Raw genomic sequence first — 26,604 nt, 5'->3', positions numbered from 1 at the left:
TAAAATAATTACAAATTAATATTTATTTTAGAATACGTCAACTTTAAATTTTAAAGAGCAATCCATTTATTTAAATTTTGACTAAAGCTATCAATCTTATTTTCGATTATATTTATGATTATAGCATAGGTACTCACTTTAAGTGTTCTACACGATATTTAAAACGATGCACGACATCCGTTTTATTTAACGCAGCAACTTATATAGTTTAGTTTCTTAAACCATATCGTCCATATCTAAATATTATCTGATAATAAATAGGTATTTTTTCAAAATATAAATGTCGTACTCCTTTATTTAAAAAAATACAATTTCATTTAGAAGACATGACGGATTTTTAATTAAACTCAGAACTCTCCATTCATTATTATATTTGCACAATATTCAAAAACTCTACGCTGTATTTTAATGCAATTTCATATCTTTATATACACTTAAATCGGTAATCCAAAGACACACAAATTAAAATTAAAAACCCCAAAATGTTGGGTTCAATGCCTACAAAATAGTCAATTCAACATATCATACTATTATAAAATAAGTAATAAGTATCAACTATACTATTATTTTAATAATAACTACATTTATGTATAATAATCATAATGAATTGATTATTTGATTACAATTACTTTGCTTACTAAATTTGAATCCTTAATTTTGGTGGTTAAGGTAATAAATAATAATTATGTTATTTGTTAATAATAATAATAATAGAAATCTGTAATTAACTCAGAATAAAGGTACCTTCTTATATTAGGTATATTAATATCGACTATTTATGAAAATATCTTGTAATTAATAGTTTATTTTGGATCATAATATTATTTAATGAATCGTGTTATCTAACTTATTTCTATTAATTTTAAATATTGTTGTATACAAATCTGTTTTAAGTTTTAGTTCAATTGAGCTTTTCACTAATTACCTACTATTCAAAATTTTAGCTCTATAGAATATATTACTGTGCGAGTTGTTTTTTAAATTGATAAGTACTTGTCTTATAATAATGTATTCGACTGTAGAGCTAATTTTGTTGTATGGTTCGACCAATAAATGTCTTGCCGAACTGCTAGACAGTTTAATGTTTTACAAACAGGTAAATTTAAATTAAACACATTAAATTATTTCAAAAAATGTATTGAAAAGCTTACGTCATTGCGGTGATACAAAAATTCATTTTTTTTCAATTATAAAAAAAAATGTTCAAAAATCGTACGTAAAACATCTTGTTGACAAGTTCTGTGAAACTGGTAATATCCAAGACAAAAAGAAGACAGGACGAACCTCAGAAGTTGAAGCAGATGAAAATAAAAAAATAACGGTTTTAGGCATGGTTTCGATTGATTTTACTAAGTCTTTAAAAACTATATCCAATGGGACATGAGTTAGGAATTTCCAAACAAAGTGTTTGGGGTGTGTTAAAAATCAAAATTATAAGGCATTTAAAATTACAATTGTTCAAGAATTAGGGGAAGGCGATGCAGATCGACGATTGGAATTTTGTGAGATAATTTTAGGAAAAATAAGGGATGATGTGGATTTAATAAAACATATTTTATTTAGTGACGAATTGTGACTAATCTAGAGTAGCATTGCAGTTTCGTATTCGGGTATTCCACATGGCATGTAGGTAACTCGATTCAGCCCGCCCTACCCCTTTGCATACAAAAATCACAACACGATTGCGCTTAACAAATTAGCACAAGTGCGCGCTCTTTTTAAATCTTTAAATACAGAAATCTCAACACGATTGAGGTCCGTGAAATATAGGTCTTGCTTTTTTAACAATTTTCCAGTATACTATTTTAAAATGCAGTCGGAGTGGTCAACTCAAAGTTGAAGTTAAAAGTTCTAGTTTCGAGCTGTATTTACATGGTAGGTATATTAGAAACATTTGTCATATTTTTTTTTCATAAACGTATACAACAATATTGTATTGTTAATTTATCTCATCTGTAGGTAGGTATGCGCCAATCGATACTGTTGTAGACTGCAGTATAGTCGGATTTCACATTTGAGCAGCAGTTAACCGTTGGTTGTCATCACTGTGTCACTAGAACTTTTAATTTCAACTTTGAGTTTACCACTCCGACTGTTTGAAGGGCAACACCTATATCTATTTCATGGAGCTCAATCAAGTTGTGTTTTTTGCAAGTAAAATCAAGGGCGCAATCGTGTTGTACCGATTCTACATCTTTAATGATGTATAATTGATAATTATATAATAGCCAATAGGTAACAGTTTTTGAGAAGAGTGGAAGACTTTGATTACCTGCCGTAGTCGGAAGTGTCGACTAAGTTAAGGTTTCTATAATCTATACTTATTACTTTTGTATTAAAGTATATTAAATAATTACTATACATTATACATATGTAACTTGTACAGATTTATATTTATATCTACATGATAGACCTAATTATTTATTACGTAATATAGCACGTATTCATCATTTTACTACTATAATTCTAGACTGACGGTGAGCACCTACATGCATAGGTAGCTGTAAGTTGACTGTGTTGGTGTCATCATGGACGAAACCCGTCGGGTCGTCGGTAAAATCGCGCGTTGGTTCCATCTTCCATGACGATGCGCGCGATCTTACGGGGCGGCGGCGCGACGATCAGCCGCTGCAGACCCGCAAATTGCTCGGCAGCTGCGGATGAGACGAGCCGTGCACACACACACACACACACACACACACACACACACACACACACACACACGCAAGGACACAAATCTACCACCGACCGCCCGCCTTGTGTCCCGTGGTGGCAGAGCGAGCGTGGCGCATGTGTGTGAGTGTATGCTTTATATTTGGCGAACTGTTGTGCGTGCGTGCGTCGGATCGTCTTATCTGCTCCGTGGTTGCGACGTACGCGTATTACAAGTTACAACAGTAGTTGTTGTTATTCAAATAATATATTAAATAATAATACGTCTGCGCCTCCTACGCGCTTATAATATTGCTCTAAGCACCTCTATTATTATTATTATTATTATTGTAATTATTAAACGCTGAGCCTTCATTATCACTAACCAGCGATAACACTATGGTCGACTGCGAATCGCGACTGTTGTTGTTATTGTGGGACGACAACGACCGCGACACGAAAACCTATCGCCCGTCGATAACTACGACAACAACTGTTGTATTCGTTTACCACCACTAAACCGTCGTTGTCCATATCAGATCGCGTCCGCCTCGAGCAGTCAGTGGCCGCGGTGGTGGTGGAAGTGGTAGTGGTGGTTCGAGTCAGCCGCGGACAGACAGACTCTCGGACTGCGACAGTCCGTCGCCGACGTGCACCGTCTGTAAGTGTACTCTCCGCCGTCCGTCGTGCGCCTTTGTCGCCCGTTACAGTTTGTATTAGTATTATGCGCCGTTTCAAAGTGTCCGCCGACGTACAGACGACACAGTGAACACTATGAAAACCGTTTTGTTGTACGTTTGCGCGGCGCTCGCCGTAGCCGCGTCCGGCGTCTGGTCGCTGTCCGTGTACACCGACGACGATCGTTTGCGCGTACCTCAGCCGTTCGCTAACCGGCTAACCGATACTGCTGTCGATCATGGTTACCGTTCCAGGAGCAAACGAGAGAGCTCGACGGTGCCGCCGCCGCCGTTGCCGTCAATATTGCCCGGCGTTTCCGACGGAAACATAACGTCCAAAGTGAGTGTGATTGCAGACATTGTTATTGGAACCCACCTGTCTAGGTAGTTGAAGCAGTAGGACCTGTGTAGTTGAGAACTTATTATTATTCACGGTACAGCCACAGAATAGATACTCTTCAACACATTATCCTTGATGATGATAAGATGATTTTATGAAAATTGATCTAGATATGTAGGAAGGTACCTACTTAGATACACATTAAGATGAAGGAAATTTTAAAAGAATATTTTCTTATTTAAACATTGTTAAGGCATATACCTGCAAATACCTAATATCGAGTCTATTACGTTTCATTAACTAATGAGTACCTCGGTGGCATAACTAAACTTTTTTTTAAGTAGGGTGTTAATTGTAAATATTATACCTAGGTACGTCGTATTTTAGGTACAACATATAAGTACAAACTATAACTTTGATTTTAATTAACTAAAATATTTATAAATGCATTATGCCTGGTAAAATCAATCAATAATGATATTAATAAATTAATATTCTTTTAAAGTTAAGTTCATATAATAATTTCATATAACACAGCTTAAGAGGGGTGTTATAAAAACAGAACATTTGACTTGTACCAAATGTTTGAACTAAGGGACCACTTATCAGTTACTTACAATTATTTACCCTTGAATTCAAATATTTTTATCTTGGGTACTTAGATGAAGATATAAAACATTATCATACATTCATTAAATATAACATTTTACTTATTGTATTTAAAACAAAATACATAGTTGTAAATTCTAGTAACTATATTGCTTTAGGTTTTTGGTAGGTACCTACTTTTTGGACTTGGGAGGTAGGTAGTAAGACTAAACATACAACTGATATGACTATAATATAAGGTCCATCAATATGATTTGTCGAATACTATTTAATAAGTTTTAAGTTAAAACAAGTAATAGTTACCTAGGTATGTCTATAATCTTGTTAATGTTGATTAATTACCTCGTTCATAGTTACCTACTCAACTGAATATTTATAGACGGTTATGTATGTATTTTTAATTATCAGGTCATGTGATTTATGCAAACATAGATATAAATTACTTAATCTGACTATCTAATAATTCTCATAATGTTTGACAGTAATAGGTAGTAGGTACTTAATTTTCTATATCTACGTATATTAATATCTATACATAACTTCAAAAATTATTTGTTTATTTTGGTAAAATAATTTACGTTTGTAACTTATTATACCAAATCTTACGTCATGACACCAGTTACTTTTCAATCTTGTGTTGGAATTGCCAAAAATTGGTTGGTAAAAATTTTAAGCGACAATGTTTATGTGATTATCTCAAATTATATAAGAAATTATCTTTTAAAAAAATATTCTGAGTACAGCATATTACCTATGTAAGCTATATATTATTGAGAGATACCTATTTATTTTATGTTTGATTAAAGTTAGTAATAATACCGTATTACCGTTACTGGTCTGTTATCACTCCTCCACAGACAATAGAAAATGTTATCATCCCACCAAACAGAAACAGTTAAAGTAAGAGGGTTGATCAATAAATCAACCATTTAATACTTATACTTTTTATAAAAATATAATACATATTATAATATACAGTAAATAGTTTTATTAAATTGGAAGTTTATACTCGGATATACCTGTTAAATAGGATGCTCGATAGGATGTCAGTGCTATATTTATTTTTCTCTCAGGCCTTCATGCAACATAGATAAAATGCAGTCACATAGGTACCTACATATGTATCATATGTAAATCACTTATTATAAAAACTATAGGAAATAATTTTTTTGAGGGTTTGACATATTATTAGTAAAATATTTCATTATTATTTGACTTTAAAAATAAATGTTGTACACTTAAGTATATATGCATTAAATTGTTTTGTGACAATATTTATACAAATAATTATAGTTATCATCAATATTATTTTCTTGTTATTTTCTGTAATTTTGGCAGTGGCTGATTTTACTCTTTAGAGTTTAGATAAATCAAAAACGTACAAAAAAGTTATCTGATGTGGTGGTGTTTTGTCCATGCTATGTGTGGGACAGAGAAAGAAAACAAACAGTGTGCTTGTGCTGAAATCCTCTTAAAATGTTATAAGTATCAAAATTACCTATAATATTATAATACATCTATCTATTAATAGTACAGTATATCTGGATTGAATGTGTGTAAAAATATAATATATCTACTTATATATTTATATAAAATACGATTAAATATAAACCTTACCTGAGCCAGTGCCTACCATAAAATTTAAGGAAAGTAATAAAATTATTATTGTTTTAATTTATAAATTTAGGTAATACAATTGTTAAGTAACTTACTTCATAATTGATTAATTACACAGTAGGTATTATATTATGTTTATTATATTTTCAACTATTTTCTTTATAATAGATAACTAGTCACATAATATAATACCAATCTCGAGACCTGTCTTAACATTATTGGTATTTACAGTATTTACCTACATTTTTACTCGATTTTTGTTGTTAAATAATTACCTAAATAAGCTATTTTACTTGATTTGAAATAATCTGAATCTTCTAAGTATTTAAAATTTACAAAAACAATAAAATACCAAATATTTTTTTATAATATATCCTCATAGGTAATAGATATTACTGTATTACCTAGTAGTAATTATTATTATTAGTTGATTTAGAAATATGCTTTCAGTTGATAATAATAACAAATTCTAAAAATATAACATTTAACTACTTATCTAGGTACCTAGGTATTTGTGTCATTATTGAGCAATAGGTCTTCAGAGATCTAAAGAATAGGTACCTACAAACTTTATCTTAAGTATTTACCTATGTGTAAATTATTCTGAATGTTTGATTATGGTTTTTTTATATAGGTACTTGATGTAAGTAGTTCTTGTGTAATAATAATGTATGCAAGTTAATATTTTAAAAGCTTTGTCAAAATGTAGGTGCCTATTTAACCCCTTTTATAATGTTGAGTTTATTATTTTAACTATAATTCGCCCACACAGTAAATTTACTTTAAAGAAATACAATTAATTAATTTTAAATTTATCTAAATTAATAACATACATTAATATCATATGCATTTCGCGTTTGAGCTGAAAGATGTTAATTTACAGTTAGTAGCACATATTTCATTTTATGCTTATTATTTATGTATTTAATATGTATATATTGTTTAATAATAACCATATATTGAACAATATAAATACAAGTTTTCTGTAAACTATTGGTTGATCTATCTTCCTTATTTCTTATCATCTACAAACTAATAAACCAACAATATATCAAGCTACAGTAACTAAATATCTTAATATCACAATTTGCGTTGTGTAAGTGAACAGTAAGCAATTAATGTTCATTTGTATTAACTTTTTGTTCATCCTACCAATCGATCTAATAATGCCATAATATTTCAGAAAACTGATCTAAATTTGCTATAGGTAATATATTCAAGCTAAATTTATAGTTGGGTGGGGGATGAAATTGTGAAAAGTGTACTGATGAATCTTAAGTAGATATAATAAATTAAGAATGAATTCAAATCTGTTTTTAAAAGTATTATCACATTACTAGGTCGATCAGTATGATCAGTATGATCAACCAAAGATTGGTATGTTTTGGCTAAAAGGCTAAAATACTAAAATAACTGTCCGTTGCTGATCCTTTTAAATTAATATACCTTAAAATCACAATATTTTTGACCATTGCTTTTTTTTTATGTTAAATCATTTTAAGATATATCTTTGATCCGCAAAATATGATTTAAGTCGGTAGTAACCTAGTAAGAATTTTTAATTAAACTCTGAGTGCAAAAGAAAACTAATTATTACTAATACCTATAGGTATCAAATTATTTACAGTTATTTTAAAAATTAAAATGGTACCTATTTAATCTTAATATTACTTTTTCAGGTTTTTCATTTAAATGAAACTCGGCAACAGTTGATGGTACACTGGGTTGGTGAAAACTCAAATGTTATCATATGCTTGGCTCGTGAAGGATCTCCATCTTCATCTGTATACATATCATATGATTATGGAGATACTTATGTTAATAAGACGGAAGAATTTAAAATAGATGCTACTAAAAATCTATATGCTTCTATTGACAAGTTTTACATACATCCTGCCTTTAAAACATATGTAATTTTTATTATTTAACTAGGTATGGTTTGTATATATTATATTTATTAACATTTTGTTTTCCTTTGAAGTGTGTGTACACAGATGTAATAAACCGTAAAATATTTACAACGACTGATCATAGTAAAACTATCAAATCCATTCCACTGTCATTTGTGCCTAGTGAAGTGACTTATAAACCTGATGCACCGCTTGTGTTTATTGTCCATGACAAAGTTAACCCTACAAAACTAGTACGTACAGTTTATTTATAAATACTATTATACTATATTTTATATTATTTTAAGGTCATATTGAGATCATCACTCATATTTTATCATTGCTATGTTGTTAAAACTTTTTTAGTACTATTATAATTTTAAATAACGTTGGTCAGCATTTATGTAGGATGTTGTGTGGTACCCATATCTATATTTTTCGTTTCCTGTCCTTCAAATTGAATTGATTGTGGAGAAAATGTATTAGGACATAGCCGGATGTTCTAATATATATATATTATTATCAGGGACAGGAACCTTTTAGTATTTTCAGTTCTGGTTTTGATTTTGATACTTGATACTTTTTTAGACTTTGATTTCAATTCCGGTTTTGAGATATACAATCTAAAGGTTTGCGTGTTGGTTTCAAATCAATTGTAATTTTTTTTTAGTTGAGTTGAGACTGGTGTTGTCACCCCTTTCAAAGAGAGAAACAATTTACTCCCACTAACCTACTAGAGTGATGCTCGCAATGAAGCTAGTATAGTTTAAAATTAATGACATTTAATGAAATGTGTCGAATAATAGCAACTTATATTACTAGTATTTCAGATCAAATAAATATTTTTTAATATGGGTAATGTAACAAGTTAATTTTTAAACGTGAATGACAGAAATTTTTATAAAAATTGATTTATTATTCCTTCTATTATAATGTAATAAATATTAATGTTGAAATAAGAACATAAAATAAGGAAGATAATTTAAACTCAATCAACCAACTTTTCTATTTTTAAATGTCTTCTATTATTTATTATCTACTACCAATGAAACATATTTATCTTTTTTGGTTCTTTTTGGTTATCGCGTCAAGGCAGTCAATTGACTATTATTGTACTATGAATCGTTAAGTATTTATCTTGGGCTTATATGTCTTCCTCACAAAAATACTTATTTGTGGATTTTATTATGTCTCTTGTAAGTAACTGTCCCAATCATCAGTTATGGAATTTTTAATGTTAGTTCATCTTTATAAATTCTTATTTATATCAACTCTTTTAATAACCAAAAAATTAACTTGATAATTTTTTTAAAAAGGTAGTCTAGAATTATAAACCCATATGTTTTTTTAAATACCTTAAATGTCCTTGCACTTAGAAATGTTTTGTCACCACAAAACTTTTGATCTGAAACTCGAGTTCTTATTGTGACCAAACTTTGAATTATTATACTGAAGTATACCACAATTTTTCAAAAATCATACTACACTTTCTTTGTTATGGTTACACCAAACATAACATATTGTAGTTAGAACAAGTCATAGTGAAATTATAGTTTGTGATTAAAAATGTACTTGAATACTTACACTTTGGAAAACGATTGTTGATAAGGACATAAGCTAAGAATATTGAGATATTCACTATGTATGTTCTTTATGAACAAATAATAAATATAAACCCAAATTAAATACTAAAAAGCTTTGAGTAAAATAACAGAGTTTATTATTAACCATGTTTAAGCAGATTTGTTCTGAAGTCCAATCGACGCTATTTAACAATATCCTAAATCCTAAAATTTACCAGTCTTTTTATACATTTAATTTATATTAACCAACCATATTAAATTATTACTCAAAATTATTCATGGGTATATTGGTGCATCATTGATCTTAACATACCTATGATGCATTAGTTACACAAACATTAACCCAAATTATCTAAAAACAACTTTTTAATATATTGTTTTTATATTTAAACATTAGTGATTTGAATTTTAAAAATTGTTCAGTTAGAATAATATTTCATATAATATTCACAAAATATGCAGTGCCCAGAATTATTGTAGTAAAAAAATGCTTAATTCAATGTTTCTTTATTTTTATAGTTATGGATAACTCATGATTTTGGTATCACGTGGACTATGCTTGAAGAGCGTGTTAAATCATATTTCTGGGTTCCAACTAAATGGGATTTGTATAAAAGTGGACATTCATTGGTTATACAACGCGAAGAATCAGCTACTACATCCACTGTAATTGCTGTTTCGGAAAATATCAATTCTGGTCAAAATAATTTATCTACTTTAGCTGTAAATGTATTACAATTGAAAGCAAGAGATGACTATATGTTTGTGACTGTTCAACTTTCAAAGGTATTGTATAACAGTTTTATTGATTAATAAAATAATTTAAATTGTATCCAATACAATAATACAAGTTTTTTTTTTTTTAGAATAATTTAGATCTATTGATTAGCTACAAAGGAGGAAATTTTGTTCGAACTCGATTTGACACTGAACTTGACAGACGTGATTACCATATAGCAGATATTACTGCTAATAGAATAATGGTTGCTGTTGCTCATACTCGTACTTTGTCAAACTTATATATATCCGATGTAATACAGTCTTCTAATGAAGACACAGTATCATTCAGTTTGTCACTTGAAAGAGTAGTCGCATATTTCCCTAACATTACATGGACCGAATCTTTAATTAGGTACTTATTTTAGTTTTTTTATTTAAGAGATAAGCCATAAGAGGGAATTAGAATAAATCTATTATCTTCAAGTTCTTAATATAAACCTTCAGGAATCATAAGTTTTAAAAATTCCTCTTTGTCTCACATAAGTGGTAATTTACCCTAATTGTTGTTCTGAATGCTCTTCGCTTGCTGCTAGTTCCCTAATCACAATATAACTACTTTACATCTGTCTTTATAACTGATAATTTTTTTCTTACAGATACCCTAGTAGGGCAACATAAGATTTAATAAAAAATATCAACAAACAAAAAACTGATGCTTGTAACAAATTAAGTTCTTACTTTTAATTTTGATAATATCCATGGCGCCTGCAGAAATCTAAACCGGGGGGATGGAGCAAAAATAATATTGTAATGATGTAAAAAGCACATACAACTTTTTTGTTATTAATGTTAATACAATTAATAGTACCTAAAATAGCGTGGCCCACGATCCCCCTCCCCCCACCCTGCACACCCATGCACATTCTAACCTGACCTTGATAATTGGTGAATTCACGCTAGTATTAAAACTTAAACACAAATAGAACTGCTGTACTCATAAATTTACTTCTATACATTATGTTAGTAAAATTAAGACAACATCAATCAGGATATATTAATTTTAATTCTATTTTCTTACAAGTTAGTTTTAATATTTAATACTCAAGAGATTATTTCTCTGAGAAGTAACTAATAATGTTATGTTTTAGTGATTTGTGGGCTGAACCATTTGCAGATATACATAAAGTTAAAGGTCTTCAAGGAATCTATATAGTTTCACAGATTTCTTCTTCAATGCCATCAGGAAGTGTGGATATAGGCCCAGAACATATTGTGACTCTTATTAGTTTTGATTGGGGTTTTGATTGGAGACTGCTAAATGTCACACGTTCTTTCTCTCATTGTGAAAAGGTTATTTATAAATATTAAATATACTTGACATATAATTTAATGTTTCATAATTTTGTATTAACATTTTTTTTCTTTTACTGTAGTCGGATAACTGTTCTTTACATCTTACTCAAATGTTTGCTCATGTATATCCTGTTACTAGAACTCATACATTCATTTTATCATCAAAGTCTGCTCCTGGGATTATTATGGCTACTGGAGTAGTTGGTTAATCATTAAAAGGGAATCCTGGTGTTTTTGTCAGTAGAGATGCTGGACTCACATGGCGACAAGTATTAAAAGAAATGCATTTTTATAACATTGGTGATCACGGAGGCATTTTGATTGCTGTACGGTACTACAAAGGTGAAAAAGAAGAAACCAGTCAAATTCTGTATTCAACTGATGAAGGAGAAACATGGCTGGAGAAAAATTTCACCAACAGTCAAATAAAAGTTTATGAGTTAATGACTGAACCTGGAGAAAATACTACTGTTTTTACTATGTTTGGCTCAGTTATGGAAAAACATGAATGGTTAATAGTTAAAATTGATCTAAAGAATGCGTTTTGTAAGTATTTCATTAGTATTATTAAATAGAAAGTAATAGAAAAATACATTTAGTTGTTATAATTAATTAATAAGCAATAAATATTATAATTTTATTATTCTACTATTTGCAAAATTATAAAAAATTAAATCAAATACTTAACAGTTGTAGTCACATAACTGCTGCCTGATGACCAATTGTTTATTAAATCCAAATTATTTTTTACAGCTTATAACTGTACCAAAAAGGATTACAAATTTTGGTCTCCTACCACTTCAAAAGATCATTTAAAAACATCTTGTGTTCTTGGTCAGACACAAATATTTCAAAGAAGAGCGCCTAAAGCAAATTGCTACAATGGAATGAATTATGATCGACCAATTCAGACCATGACATGTGATTGTGATATTGAAGATTATACATGGTAAACTTATTTTTTTCCTAAATTGATAAGAATATTTTACTTCTTACAGTTTATAATAAATTGTTGTAAAAAATTTGAATTATAACTATTATTGCGATTTAAAATATTTATATTATTTTTTAGTGATCATGGGTTTACATGGTTTTCAAGTTCTAAACAATGTATTAGGAATAAAACAAGTAGCTTTGATCCTTATCTAATTCCGTCATTTTGTAAGCCTGGTTTAATGTATAACCGTACAAAGGGTTATCGTTTAATACCCGGAGATATGTGTAAAAATGGACGTTCATTAGAATTTATACCTCAAGAAGTTCCTTGCCCATTTGAGTATGTTTGATTGTATACATATAAAAAATAACTAATTTTAAAGAACTATTTTTTTTTTAGGGAAAAGTCAGAATTTATTTTAGTTGCTCAAAAAGAGCGTATTCTTAGGTTGAGTGGTAATTTACCATATGAAGTATTGCCTGTGCGTAAACTTGAAAATGTCATTGCTGTAGAGTTTGATGTGAAGAATAACTGTGTTTTTTGGGCTGATATTGTTACTGACACCATTGGGGTATAATAAATAATTAAATATTTATGTTATTACTTATTTTTTTTTTTTTTTTTGTTACTCATTTATACTATTTATATTTTTTTAGCGACAATGTTTATCTGACGGCAAACAAGGTCCTGAAATTTTGGTGAATTCTGGTCTTAGTAGTGTCGAGGGAATGGCATATGATTGGATATCTCAACATCTTTATTTTGTTGATGGTGCGTTGGCTAAAATAGAGGTTATACGCACTAACACCAAAATTCCTGGACACATGCGCAAGACTATACTCGGTCCTACCTATCTAAAGAAACCTAGAGGGTTAGCAGTTCATCCTAGACTCGGGTATGTAGATTATATCAACTTCTTGTTAACAGTTGTCATATAAAATTTATTTTCAGTTATTTGTTTTGGACCGATTGGGCTGTTGGTGAAGCCAAAGTAGCAAGAGCTAATTTAGATGGATCTGATGTGAAGACCTTAATTAGTAATGATTCTATTGAGTGGCCTAATGGACTAGCTGTGGATTATATAGCTGAACGATTATATTGGGTAGATGCACGCCATGATTATATTGCTTCTTGTGATTTGCATGGAAATAACATAAAAAAAGTTATAAAAAATGATGTAAGTATTGCTATTAATTAATTAATATATGAATACATTCATTTGCATTCAATGCAATGACATATTTTTGATTTTAGGAAAAAGTTTCTCATCCATTTGCTGTAGCTATTCTTAAAGACTGGATCTATTGGGATGATTGGAAACAAAATTCTATATTTATGTCAGATAAAGATCATGGTGCTAAAATACAAACAATTTCCTCACATTTGCCTGGATTAATGGATTTAAAAGTATGATTGTGTAGTAGTACATACATTTATATTGTATATTAACCACATGTTACATTATTTTTATATTTACTTCAATATGTTTAGGTATATTCTCATATGTCACAAATTGATACTAACGAATGTTCAAATAATAACAAATGCTCTCATTTTTGTTTTGGTTTACCAAATCAAATGTTTTCTTGTCAATGTCCAGATAATATGAGTAAATCTGAAAATAATTGCCTTTGCCCTGGTCTTAAGGAACCATTTGCAAATGGAACTTGTCCATCAGGTAAATTGATTATTGTTATAATTTTGATTTTAATACCATTGTTCTTACTTGATTTATTGGTATTGTCTATTATAATTAACACCAATTGCCTGTATATGTTTTCTCTATTTTTAACTATAATAATATTCTTATATTATTACTAACAAAAGCAGTTACATATTATAGGAGGGCCTTACTCAATTACAGTGCTTTTCAACCTGGGAGCCGCGAAACATAGTTTAAGGGTCCCCGAAAATGAAGAACAAATGGTCATTCATATCAAAATGTATTAATTTAAAAATCAATCTAATTATTTGTTCGTTTTATTTAAGTACAAGTTTTAAAAAATTATTCATGTTCTACCAGGACAAATATAATCAGCTGCTGACTATCAGCGGCACCACTACAATTGAGCTCCACCTTTCAAGAGCTTGGTGGGGGATGCTCAGAGCTGACCCATTCTCGTAATCGTACAGCCTCCCCTTTCCCCCCAAATTACAGTAATTAATTAAACAACAACATATTTTACTATTTACAAACAAAATAATTACCACCATCTCTAGCGTATGCATGGGACGACTGACAAAATTCCTATATAGAAACTTAAATATTTAGTCGCCTTTAAGTGCTAGATCACTTGGGAGTTGGCCATTCTGAAAACTATTTCTATATACTCCTCTGGTAGAAGGTAACTTAGTAGTTTGGTCAGTAATAAAAAAATACTCCAGTTTAATTAAATTATGAAAACCTATGAAAAACACTTACGGCTATGGCAACTACTGATTTATTTAGTAAATTGTATAGTATAATAATAACTAGGGCTAGGGACTTCATGCCCTTAAAAACCTTAAAATATGCATGCATTTATGCCCTAAAGAATCAATAAATATGCATTTAAAAAAAATGATATTCTTTTACAAAATTGTTGAGCCGACCATAAGGTTTTGGTTTAGGCATTTTTAAATTATTTTATTATGGGCTCATTCGAAAGAAAAAACACTTCACGAAACCAAAATACGAAGAACGCACGGCACCAACTGTCAACTATTACTATTCAATGGTTGTCTAGCCTCTATCTACAACTAGTCATAGTTTTTTTTGGTATTATTATTGGCTTAATGCCTATCGGGAATCACGAGTGTGGTATACTGATAAATAACAATACAGTTATAAATTTATAATGATAGGCAAGAAAAACGCAAACATTAATTTTTAAATATTTCTATCCCGTCCAGGAAATCTATTTAAAATACAATTTTTTTTATAAAACTAAAAACTTACTCCTCGTATAAATAATATTGTCAAATATGCTCTAATAAAATGAAAAATGGTCATATATGCAAAATATGCAACTATACATTTTAAATATAAACTTGTAATGCTATGAAACAAATTTCTATTTTACTAGCTATGTTTTTAATGATTATTTAAAACCATGCAAACTCCTAGAAGTCCCGAGTCCTAATAATAACTAATGAACATTTATATTTTCTTTAATAGCTGGTCAAACTTGTTCAGTTGATTATTTTCAATGTGCTAATGGTAACTGTGTGCCTAAATATTGGCAATGTGATGGGGATAATGATTGTGGAGATAATTCAGATGAAGTAAGATTCTTTATAAATAATTAAAAATTATTATATTATATATAAACCTATATTTTTTAAATTATTATTATTTGTGTTTTTTTTGTAGTAATATAATATCTTTTTCTTTTTATTATTGTATAGTTAATTTTATAAATACATGCTGGAATTGTGCATAATGCCCTTAAATAATTTAAATAAATAAATAATTAAAAATTATGTTTCTTCTAGAATTTTTCAATTTTTTTTAAAAATAATAAATCAAGTAGGTAACTAAAATTATTTGTATTAATACTAATATAATAATAGTTATGATAAAATAAAATATAGTTAATAGGTTTTTGGTAGCAATACTATTTATTTATTAAATTATAGGCAATAAATTTGATCAATTCTTTGTTTTTTGTCTGTAGTATTTATATATATGTTACCGGCAATAAGTGAAATTCAGTCATTACATATAATGCCTAGGTAGTTTTTAAAATACCGGTTGATTTTAGGCAAATTATTTTAAAAAATAATTGTAGTATGAAGAAGTGCCCAGGCATTATATATATTTGATACTTTTATTGAGTACCTAAACAAATTTAGGCAAAGTATTAAAATAGTTGTGATTAATTTTATGATAGTATACTATATTAACATTATAACATTTTAAATTATATAATATGTACTATTTGTTACAACATGTTAAGCTGGAATGACAACGGGAGTTACACAATATTTTGTTTTTAACACACAAACGCAAAAAAAAAAAATTATGCCAATATATTTTTAATATTTTTGAATTTCAGTAATAAAAAGCGGGTAAGTGGGTACCGGTCTGCTGTATATTAGGTGTCTTATGGATCACTATTATATGTTATGGGAGTGTTAAATTTGAATGCAATGATATAAGGCAGGGATCCATCAACCTAACCCAAAGTTATTAGAGGGCCAATTTTTAGAAATTTAAAATCTAGCGGGCCAGAGCATAGATAGCAAAAAAAAAAAAGGTCATTCAAAATATACATTTCAATTAGCATTTATTTTGTTTATAATGAAATAGGTAATACAATAAGCGTTATTGAAAATAATTGAATTAAATATTTAAATATAAATAGTTATTTGCGGTTTAGTGAGAGTTTTGAGGATGTGTCATGTGTGGAAAAATCGACTTGTATACCTATGCCTAATGCAATTTGAAAATGTAGTGCGAGCCAGATAAAAAAGGCTCGCAGGCCGCCAGTTGCCCACCCCTGATATAAGGTATCATTTATTTTTGAATTAGAACTGAGATGTATCTTAGTCCGTGACTATAATATTGTACACATGTGATAGAGATAATAAAATTTACTTTTTTTTTTATTATTATTTTAATCTGTGATAAATGATTTATTAATGAAAATGCCAATATTAATAACTGGTGAAATTTTCAAGTATCTACGACTTATACTTTTTTTAATATTAATGAATATTTAAAATCGTTTGAGGATAAATCGTAAAAAACTAACGAAGTTTGTATTAAATTTCTAATCTAAAATTAATTAACACTTATTTACTGACCTTTTTTGCAACCAAAAATCCCGAGGAATTTTTTTTGTTTTCAGAAATCTCAGCATTAGGACTTGCTCTACCAACTCGTCATATCGTTCATCGGATAATAAGGTGTTATTTTTACCTAGATTTGCCTTTATTATATTTAATTCTGAATAAAACCATTCCATTATGAACTAATATTATAGTTAACAAGTGAAGTGAACACTTTACACAAGATTAAATATTGAATAACGCTATCAAGAAATGAAACGTATTACAGGCTATAGAAATATTACAGTAATAATTGGGAAAATATAAAATCGGTTATCTTCGTCAATATCTGTGGGTATTTCTAATTTAAGCAATAACATAATATTATTACCTAATTTTGATTAGGCATTATACATAACGACTAGGGGATATGTGTATTAAATAATTTGCCTGGTCATTTCAGTCATTTTATTAAATTTTATAAACTACCTAGGCATTATATGTAATGACTGAATTTCACATATTGCAGTTAACATATATATACTACAGAAAAAAAAAATATATATGTGTAATAGCTATTAAAACTAATTTAATCGTATCTAGGTTAAGTGTACCAAAGTTTCATGTGGTCCAAATTCATTCCAATGTGATAATGGAAAGTGCATTCCATCATACTGGACTTGTGATTTTGATCCGGATTGCGAGGATAGTTCAGATGAAATAAATTGCAGTAAATATTATATTTTTATGTATTTTTTAATGTAATCAAAATGTTAATTTTCTTTTCTTTTTTAAACTAATGAAGTTTAATAAAGATTATTTAAATTGTCTTCTAATCTTATGTACACAACTTTCATAACACTGATAGTAATATAAAAACATTTTTAATTGATTCTGAATATCATAATTCTAAAATTACATTATATTGAACATTTTCAGAGTATACAAATTGTTCAGTTGGACAGTTTCGTTGTAAGAATGGCCGATGTATTTCAATGCACTGGCGTTGTGATTTAGAAGATGATTGCCATGATGGTTCAGATGAAGTTGACTGTTTAAATATTTCCAATTTTTCGTCAACTTGTCCACGTTAGTATAAAATACATTATAATTAAAGTCTATTTGTATGCACTAAAAAGCTTAAAATAGTTTAATGTAGTCTAACAAATTTTTAAATTTTTTGTTAGATAAAAAAATGTATAGTAAATTATTACTTACTTTCTTTAGATAAATAAATAATGAAATAGTTAAGATATAACTAAATTATAAATCAATTTAAATATATAAAAACATATCTCTACCAGACAATAAAAACATCTTTTCAAATAATTTACCTGAATGGTAGGTTACAGGTATAAGGCATGAATTTGTGTACAATACATTTTAATTGTTTGTTTCAGAAGTTTTTTACTATACAAAAACAAAAATTATTATTACTCCGAACTCTAAAATATGCATTGTAAACTTTTTTGATACTCCCATCCAACTATATTCTCTCAAAAATCATATAAAATACAAATCCTGATTTATTATAATTAACCAATACCAAATATTAACATACTGAATGTATATTTTTATCTTGTAGCAAGTAGTTTTCATTGTCCTGGTACTTCATTTTCTTGCATTCCAGCCAAATGGCAATGTGATGGTGAAAAAGATTGTCCCGAAGGTAAAGATGAACTTAATTGTGGAATTGCAAATTGTGAATCTTGGCAATTTGAGGTTTGTATTTATTACAAGTATTTTATAGATTACATTTTACTTTACTTTTTAACATTTCTACCAAAAATTTTATTAAAGTGTGCCAACAAGAAATGTATATTTGCATCTTGGAAATGTGATGGAGATGATGACTGTAATGATGGACTTAAAAGTGATGAGGTTAATTGTTCATCTACAACTAGACCTATTCCTGTTGAACCAACTACTCCATCTTTACCATTTATCACTAATGTTAGTAACAATATTTTAACCAAGTATTTTCTGTTTTTGTGACTAAGTTATTGTTATTTTGTTTCTAATTGTCTAGGGTACATGCAGTGAATGGTTATTCCGTTGTACCAATGGAAAATGTATTCCTTATTGGTGGAAATGTGATAATGTAATGGATTGTGAAGATGGTTCAGATGAAGAGCAATGTGGAACTTTAACTCCTACTAGTACTAAAACAAATACCTCAATAGTTACCCCTAAAAATATGTGTCCTCATCATTACTTCCAATGCAACTCTGGTTTGCTTTTTTTTATTTCACATTTAATATACAATTCATTAATACGATATTTGTTTAGTAAATGATTATTTTTGACTTAGGTTTATGCATTGAAGACTCGTGGGTATGTGATGAAATTTTTGATTGCGATCAGGGTGAAGACGAAACTAACTGTAAAAACAACAATTTTGTGGGTCGTTGCAAAAATAATAGTAGAGAATTTAAATGTCGTATATCTGGGTCATGTATTAGTATTGAAAAAGTTTGCGATGGCACCCCACAATGTCCAGACGCTAGTGATGAAATGTTTTGTACCAACAATAACCAAAGTAAATATTAATAGTGCAATCAATAATATAAATATATTTACTTAAAAAAAATAACTAATAATGTAGCTCCTGGAACACCAAGTTGTGGAGTGGGTCTATTCCCATGTGATGGCAGCAGATGTATACCAGCATCAAGACGATGTAACCAACATAAAGATTGTTATGATGGTACTGATGAAGAGTATTGTGATACAATGAACAATACTTTAAGTATACAAGTGAGTATTGATATTTACTTATTCTAAGTTATATTATATTGTATTGTCACAATTATTTAATGCCAAAAAAAAGACAAATTTAATGGATTGTTAACTCCAAGTAAATTAATTTATCTATAATTCTTTAATATAGTATACATAAATGTTTCTCTCAATTACATGTAGAAAAAATTCTGTATATTTCAATTGCAGTTAGTACTTAGAATATTTCATTTTTCTATTTTCATAATGACATAATATATTTCCATAATATATCTAAAATTATATGAAATGATTAGGTACATTAAAGATTATTTTTAGATTATTTACAAAAATACCACTGTTCTACACCAAGCTGAATGAATTTGGATTGCCGCCTGTCAATTGTTTTTTGTATTCTTTCAAGCCTGATTTATGAATTCAATTTCTGTACTTTTATTTTTGTTTCAATTTGATTGGATTATAATGAAATCATTAAATGTTAATTTTGGTTGTATTGGAATACTGTGTATTTAATTTAATAATTGAAAGTATTTGCTTGGGAAGGATTTCTTGTAGAACTGTGTTAAACTTTTTTTAATTTTTCAATTTTCCACTTTATTCTGTGATATTTTTTTAAATACTTTTTTGAGAATTTTTGAAAATATTAAGTTATTAACAATTTTTAATTTTTCTTATAGGTGTCCTTAATGTTTATTGATGAACATGAAACAACTTCAAATTCTCTTTCTTTATATTGGGCATCACCAAAGAATTTGAGTTTGGAATATTTACCTTCTATCAGTGAATCTCGTATGCCAGAAACATGTGTTAATAAGACATGGGTGTCTGCAACTAGTTATAAGTTTACGTCACTCAAGCCATACACTGCATATAATATGACTGTATTTGTCCGTCAAAAAGATGCACCTGATACTATCTATCCACCTGCTTTTTTCATACTAGCATCAACTGCTGAAGGCGGTATGTTAAATTTAATCATTTTAAATATAATTATGTAATACTTAAAAATATATTTTTTATTTGATTTTATAGTTCCTAGTGCTCCTTTAAATGTAATAGTTAGACAAGTAAATGCTGAAGAAGTTTTGGTAACTTGGACTAGACCAGAAAATCCCGCTGGTCGCATTTCGTCTTACAATGTTTATGTTGAGCCACCTCATCCAGCTATGGTTTTATCTGTCGAAGCTGATTATAATAATGTTACACAATCATACCCTGTCCGATCATCATTATATCGTTTAAATATTGAATATAGTTTTTGGGTAAGTTTCATTTATTTATTTTTTTTTATGTAGTGATAATATTATTATTATATCTGATTTGATTTTTTTTTATTAGTTTGCAATAAATAAAAACAAGCAAACTAAAAATGTAATTTAATTAGTATAGTATAACTTAAACAACTGGCGTATAAAATAAATATTTAACATTTTTAGCTACTTACCTGGAGATTCTCTTGCTTAAAAATGTGTACATTGATGTACATATCAAATCTGTTAAGAAATTATTTTAAAAAATGATCATCGAGCATTTCAAAGAAGTTTTTCATATGAAATTTAATTGCTGCTGTAATTCTTAATTGCTACATTAATGACTCCACATTTAAATGTGTTGTTTCCATCATAAAAACTTTCAAAATATCAAATTTAGAGCAGCACATTGCAGATCACTAAATACATGGTCTCATTAGTCTTTGTAGTGTCATATTAATATTAGTTTTAATAGACATTCGTTATTATATTATTTAAGCTGGTTTATCCTTAAGGTAAGAACATTATCTGTGTATCTTTTTATGGTATTTAAATTTCTAAGCGAGTTATGGATATAACACATTGTAAAAAAACAAAGTATAAAGATTGACAACATTCTAAGTTCTTTAAATTAAGTTTGATCATAAGTCAATCCATTTATATTAAAGCTATCAATAAAAAATTAGTTCTGCTGAACAAAAATTTAGTATGTGTACGTTTGTAGAACAGGGATAACATGTGCGTGTGGCGTTCTCTTTAATTTTATTAACTTGATTATTGTGTCTAGGTTACAGCAAAGTTATCAGAGTTTGAATCTGAACATTCTGCTGTAAAAAGGTTCCATTTCGATGAGGATTCTTTAGTAGATGTCAATTTAAAATTAAATGTTACTACAAGAACAGAAAATAGTATCACTGTGTCTTGGGAAAGTGTTGAACATGCTGATGGTTTTACTATTGTTTCTTCAGCACCAATTAAAGAAGGGCCATATCCCAATTCTATTCAGTCATTTAACATATCGAACAATAATAATGTATTGAAGTTTACAAGTTAGTACCATTAAATTTTACTAAAATATGTATTTTTTTTGATCTTATATTTATTTTCAGTTACTAAACTGTCACCTTGTGTAACATACACAATAAATGTAATACCATACAATAAGCGATACATTGGTATGAAATATACAATTGTAACAAAAACTGATGGTAAGAATATTGAATCTACTTATTTATTAAACGTTTTTAAACAAATATTTTAAATTTATTATCTATTTAGGTCAACCATTACCATCTGTGACAAATATAACTGGCTCTTTGGTCAATATAAAAGATAAGAAAGAGTCAACAATTAGAGTACAATGGAATGCACCTAAACAGTATGGAAAGACCAAGTGGCTGTATGGAGTTTATTGGGGCACCAATGCTAATGACCTTCTTAATGGTATGCTAAAATCCTGAAGCTCTATAATATTATTATTTAAATATTAATATACATAAAAAATTGTTTAGGGCCAAAGTATAATACTTCAGCAACCATAGCCATTCTCATCAACATCGAATCTTGCACATCACTTATGATTGATGTTGGTGTCATTGGTCCAAATGGTATTGGACCACTATCTAAGAGACCCTTCACTATTATAACTCCATTCGATCCAACTGTACCACCTAAAGACATAAAAATTGAACAGCTTGAACACACAGCCCAACCAAAGATTCTTATAAGCTGGAAAGCATCTTGTCACCCAGTTCAACAGTCGTACAAAGTAAGACCCTTTTAAACTATTTTTTAGAACAATATTATTTTGATTAAAATTACAATATACAAATTGTCTTCTTCAAGGTAAGTATTTTGGAATCCAACAAAAATAAAAATTTTGAAGTCATTGTTCCAAATGTGTCTGACACCGAAGCTTCATTGTCATTTACTGTTAACTACGGTGGAAATTACTTTATTCGTATATCAACCATGACACCAAATGCTGTCCCATCATCATTAATTAATTATCGGGCACCAGAATTGCCTTCTCCACACCAGGTTAAGGTATTCAGCATGCCTGATGGTCATTATGAAATTTATTGGCATAAACCTAATATATCTTTTCTACTTAAGCTATCGTGAGTACATAAATAAACATTAATATAATCATAATTTAACATAAACTTACATAATATTTTATTCTTCTAGGACTGTGCATTATTTAGTGCATATGTCTGAGGGTAGTGAATTGAATGTCACAACTGCCAAGACGTATCAGGCTGAAGATAGTCCATTTATTATCATTGATCCGCCAACAAGTAACCAATTGTCAGTTGCTGTTCAACTGGCAACAAATGATGGTTATGTATCTAAAATGTCCGAAGTGTTCTCATTTATACCTCAAAATGGTCAGTATGATATTCAAAACAAAATGTACATGTATAAATAATTATATTATTTTATTAATATTATTATTATTCTTATCAATGTTATTACAGTTGATAGTCTATCTTCAGAAGTGGTTGTTGTTGGTGTTAATACCGGGTGGATGTCTATGATTTTGGTATTACTAGTTATAGGATTATCTGCAGGCCTAACATATTTTGTTGTTAGACATCGGAACCTACAAAATAGCTTTGTGCAATTTGCCAATAGTCGATATGATACTCGGTCAGGATCAGCTACTTTTACTGGAGTTGATAGTCTTGGTTAGTATTTTGTTTTCATACTTTTTAGCCATTTTAATGATGTGAATATAATTTTAGTTTATACATTTTTAATTGAATTTGATTATTTGTTCATGCTTTCGTAGGTTTAGGAGTGTTTAAAGGTATACAACTGAATAGTAATATTCACCATATTGTTCATAACATACAATCATTTGATAGCTTGCTTAAATTTATTGTACTATTGGCACAATTAATTTTTCAGATGATGAGCCAGCAGTTCAAGGCTTTTCAGATGACGAGCCACTAGTCATTACTTAAAAATTATCAACTGATTGTTCCGTCATCTGTGATAAAGCGTAACCATTTATCTCAATTTCAAGTGACATATTATTTTATATTAGAATGTAACATAGAAGTCAACTTCTTTATATATTATTACTTACCTTAAACTATAATGCTGTAACTGTTTATTTTTCACTTTAAAATATGTAATTTTTTATCCCCTATTTTATACTTTTAATTTAATTTTTCTTAACTGTCTGCTTATAGTTTAATTTTATTATCTATGAGTGAACATTTACAATTGCATAATTTATATTTAAGGCTTAAGCCAAAATCATAATTATCCTATTGCCTAAATAATTGTGACCCATCTCAAGTGCCGTCAAAGTGGAAAAACAAATGTAGAACAAAATATCATAAATCCACCCACTCACTACAGCTAAAACGGAAAAAAATTCAAAATGTTTTCTTTTAAGAAAAACTAAAAACTTGAGAAATAAATTGATAGAACAAATGTCCAATAAATGAGTTACGGCGCCACTGACTTCAATATAGCTACCTGTAAAATCAAAAACTTTGAATTAAGTAATTGGTAATATTGAATTTAAAATTAGTAAGACGTTTAAAATAAAAATATTGTAATTTCACTATGGTATCTGGTATCAATAAATTATGTCCTGAAAATTAACTATGTCAATACTCAATAATCCATTTTGTTACCATACACATGTTGTAAATATAATTTTAAAAAAAATTGTTATTATTTAATTTGAAGTGACTTCTGTAATTCTTTAAAAACCTTTGCTAAACTACTGAATTTTATGTTTTTATATTCAGTTTTTTAAATTTTAATTAGTCTATCATTTCATTTCTTACATTGAGTTTAACAAATCAAGTTTAAGAACTAAAAATAATAATTAATAACAAAAATTACAAATAATAGCTTTTAACTTGAATTTTCGGCATATACTCTTTCTTTCAACTAATACATAACTTTCTATTTTGAAAACAAACACAGCTATTGTTTAAATATATTACAAAAAAATCTATTGTATATTATTTCCTTGTGAATGGATATTGTTATTTTTATTTAAATTTTGTTTAGCATTACAATAATTTCCCTTTTAATTTGAATAATTATTTGTGCTCAAATATATTTTAAATATATTTAGTTAAAGCCTAAGTAGATAGTTAAAGTAATTTTAGTGGCATATTATATCTATATTTAGATTTTGCTCATAACTGCATACAATTAGTCAAAAGCCATACAAATTTTGTAATAAAAACTGCCCAATTTCTACTTATCATACATCCCTATTGTTTTTATGTGTTTTTTTTTTTAAATATAAAAGTACAATAATGCAAATATTCATATAAAGTAATAAATCATTTTTCTCTATTTTGTAAGCTGACAAAGCTACCAAATTTATATTTTAATATAATTTACTTGTATAAATATTGTAATGATTTGCAGAGGTAGTCGTGTTGCAATATCCATGTAATTTTAAATTGCTTTCACAGCCGCCAACAACTTTAATACACAATTAGTATACATTGTTGTATAGGTTTATTAAATGTTAAATGCGTATATACCTGAGATCAAATTTTCTTGGATTTGGTTGTTAATCAACTATCAATTCCCTTGTTCTTTAAGATTTTATTCAAGATTTTTGCTACAATTGTGCTGTTAATAATTAATCACTCACAAAATGAATATAATTTTTTATTTTCGCTTTAAGATTCAAAAATCTAAAATTCTGAAGTCTATTCTAAAAGAGAAAACATTTGGTAGACATTTGAATACAAATACTGTGTATTGAACTTATTTCAGGCAACCAGCCATGTACAGGCGAGTAGTAAACATTCTAACCAAACGAGATCATTACTCATGTTTTGTAATGAGTAAAATTGATTTTTTTTAGGGGGGGGGGATCATTAGAGATATTATAATACATGTAACATGACACAATATTATTCGATTTGTTTTCATGCAATTAAATGCATTATTTTTTTTTCATTACTATCATATCAAATATATTATGTAAGTCTATATAAGTGTTTGTGCCCTGTGTATAGTTTTTAGAATATGTGTGCAGTTATGGCCCATTGTTGTATCAAAGCAACTGCGCTGTTAATGGAAATTGCAGCTATTTATTGTACTATATGGTTTTAATTTTACTATTAAATTTACTATTGGGAAAATATTTGGTTGAATAGCATTGTAGTAGGTACCAAAGTTAGAAATACTGTAAATGTAATGTAATGTATTGTTTTTTTTTTTTTTACTATCATTTTAGTGAAGTTGTGAATAATTTTAAATACAATGTATTCATAATATAGGTTGTGAAAAATAAATTATCAAAATATATTTGTCTGGTTAATGGAACTATAATATTATTATCATGAAGTTTTTTTTATAAAATTTTAAGTTATTGTTTAACTGCCGAACAATATTGTATTACTATTGGTGACTTACATTTTCAAAATCATATTAAAAATATAAAATATATTGTTTAATTTTCAGCCAATCAGTAATTAATTTTGTTTTGCTGA

The 26,604-nt window shown here is 28.5% G+C and overlaps 1 protein-coding gene across 1 annotated transcript; it reads left to right on the top strand.

The window, feature by feature from the left end:
- Positions 1 to 2,865: 2,865 nt before the first annotated feature.
- Positions 2,866 to 26,370, top strand: LOC111042145 (sortilin-related receptor-like). The gene is given in 32 exon segments (XM_022326669.1): positions 2,866 to 3,669; positions 7,575 to 7,805; positions 7,877 to 8,038; positions 9,887 to 10,153; positions 10,234 to 10,499; positions 11,236 to 11,437; positions 11,521 to 11,986; positions 12,194 to 12,389; positions 12,513 to 12,716; positions 12,777 to 12,948; positions 13,034 to 13,272; positions 13,329 to 13,554; positions 13,632 to 13,784; positions 13,869 to 14,055; positions 15,535 to 15,641; positions 17,733 to 17,859; positions 18,069 to 18,218; positions 18,715 to 18,851; positions 18,930 to 19,082; positions 19,159 to 19,360; positions 19,441 to 19,668; positions 19,735 to 19,886; positions 20,546 to 20,828; positions 20,901 to 21,130; positions 21,906 to 22,167; positions 22,228 to 22,326; positions 22,397 to 22,561; positions 22,630 to 22,886; positions 22,964 to 23,238; positions 23,309 to 23,508; positions 23,599 to 23,808; positions 24,032 to 26,370. Coding segments are annotated over 32 exon segments (6,507 nt in total). The 5' UTR covers positions 2,866 to 3,426; the 3' UTR covers positions 24,088 to 26,370.
- Positions 26,371 to 26,604: the final 234 nt, after the last annotated feature.

The sequence above is a fragment of the Myzus persicae genome, unplaced genomic scaffold (assembly GCF_001856785.1).
Source record: "Myzus persicae strain clone G006 unplaced genomic scaffold, MPER_G0061.0, whole genome shotgun sequence".
Taxonomy (NCBI): domain Eukaryota; kingdom Metazoa; phylum Arthropoda; class Insecta; order Hemiptera; family Aphididae; genus Myzus; species Myzus persicae.
Note: the sequence above shows the minus strand (reverse complement) of the source record. Positions and strands in the feature narration are given on the sequence as shown.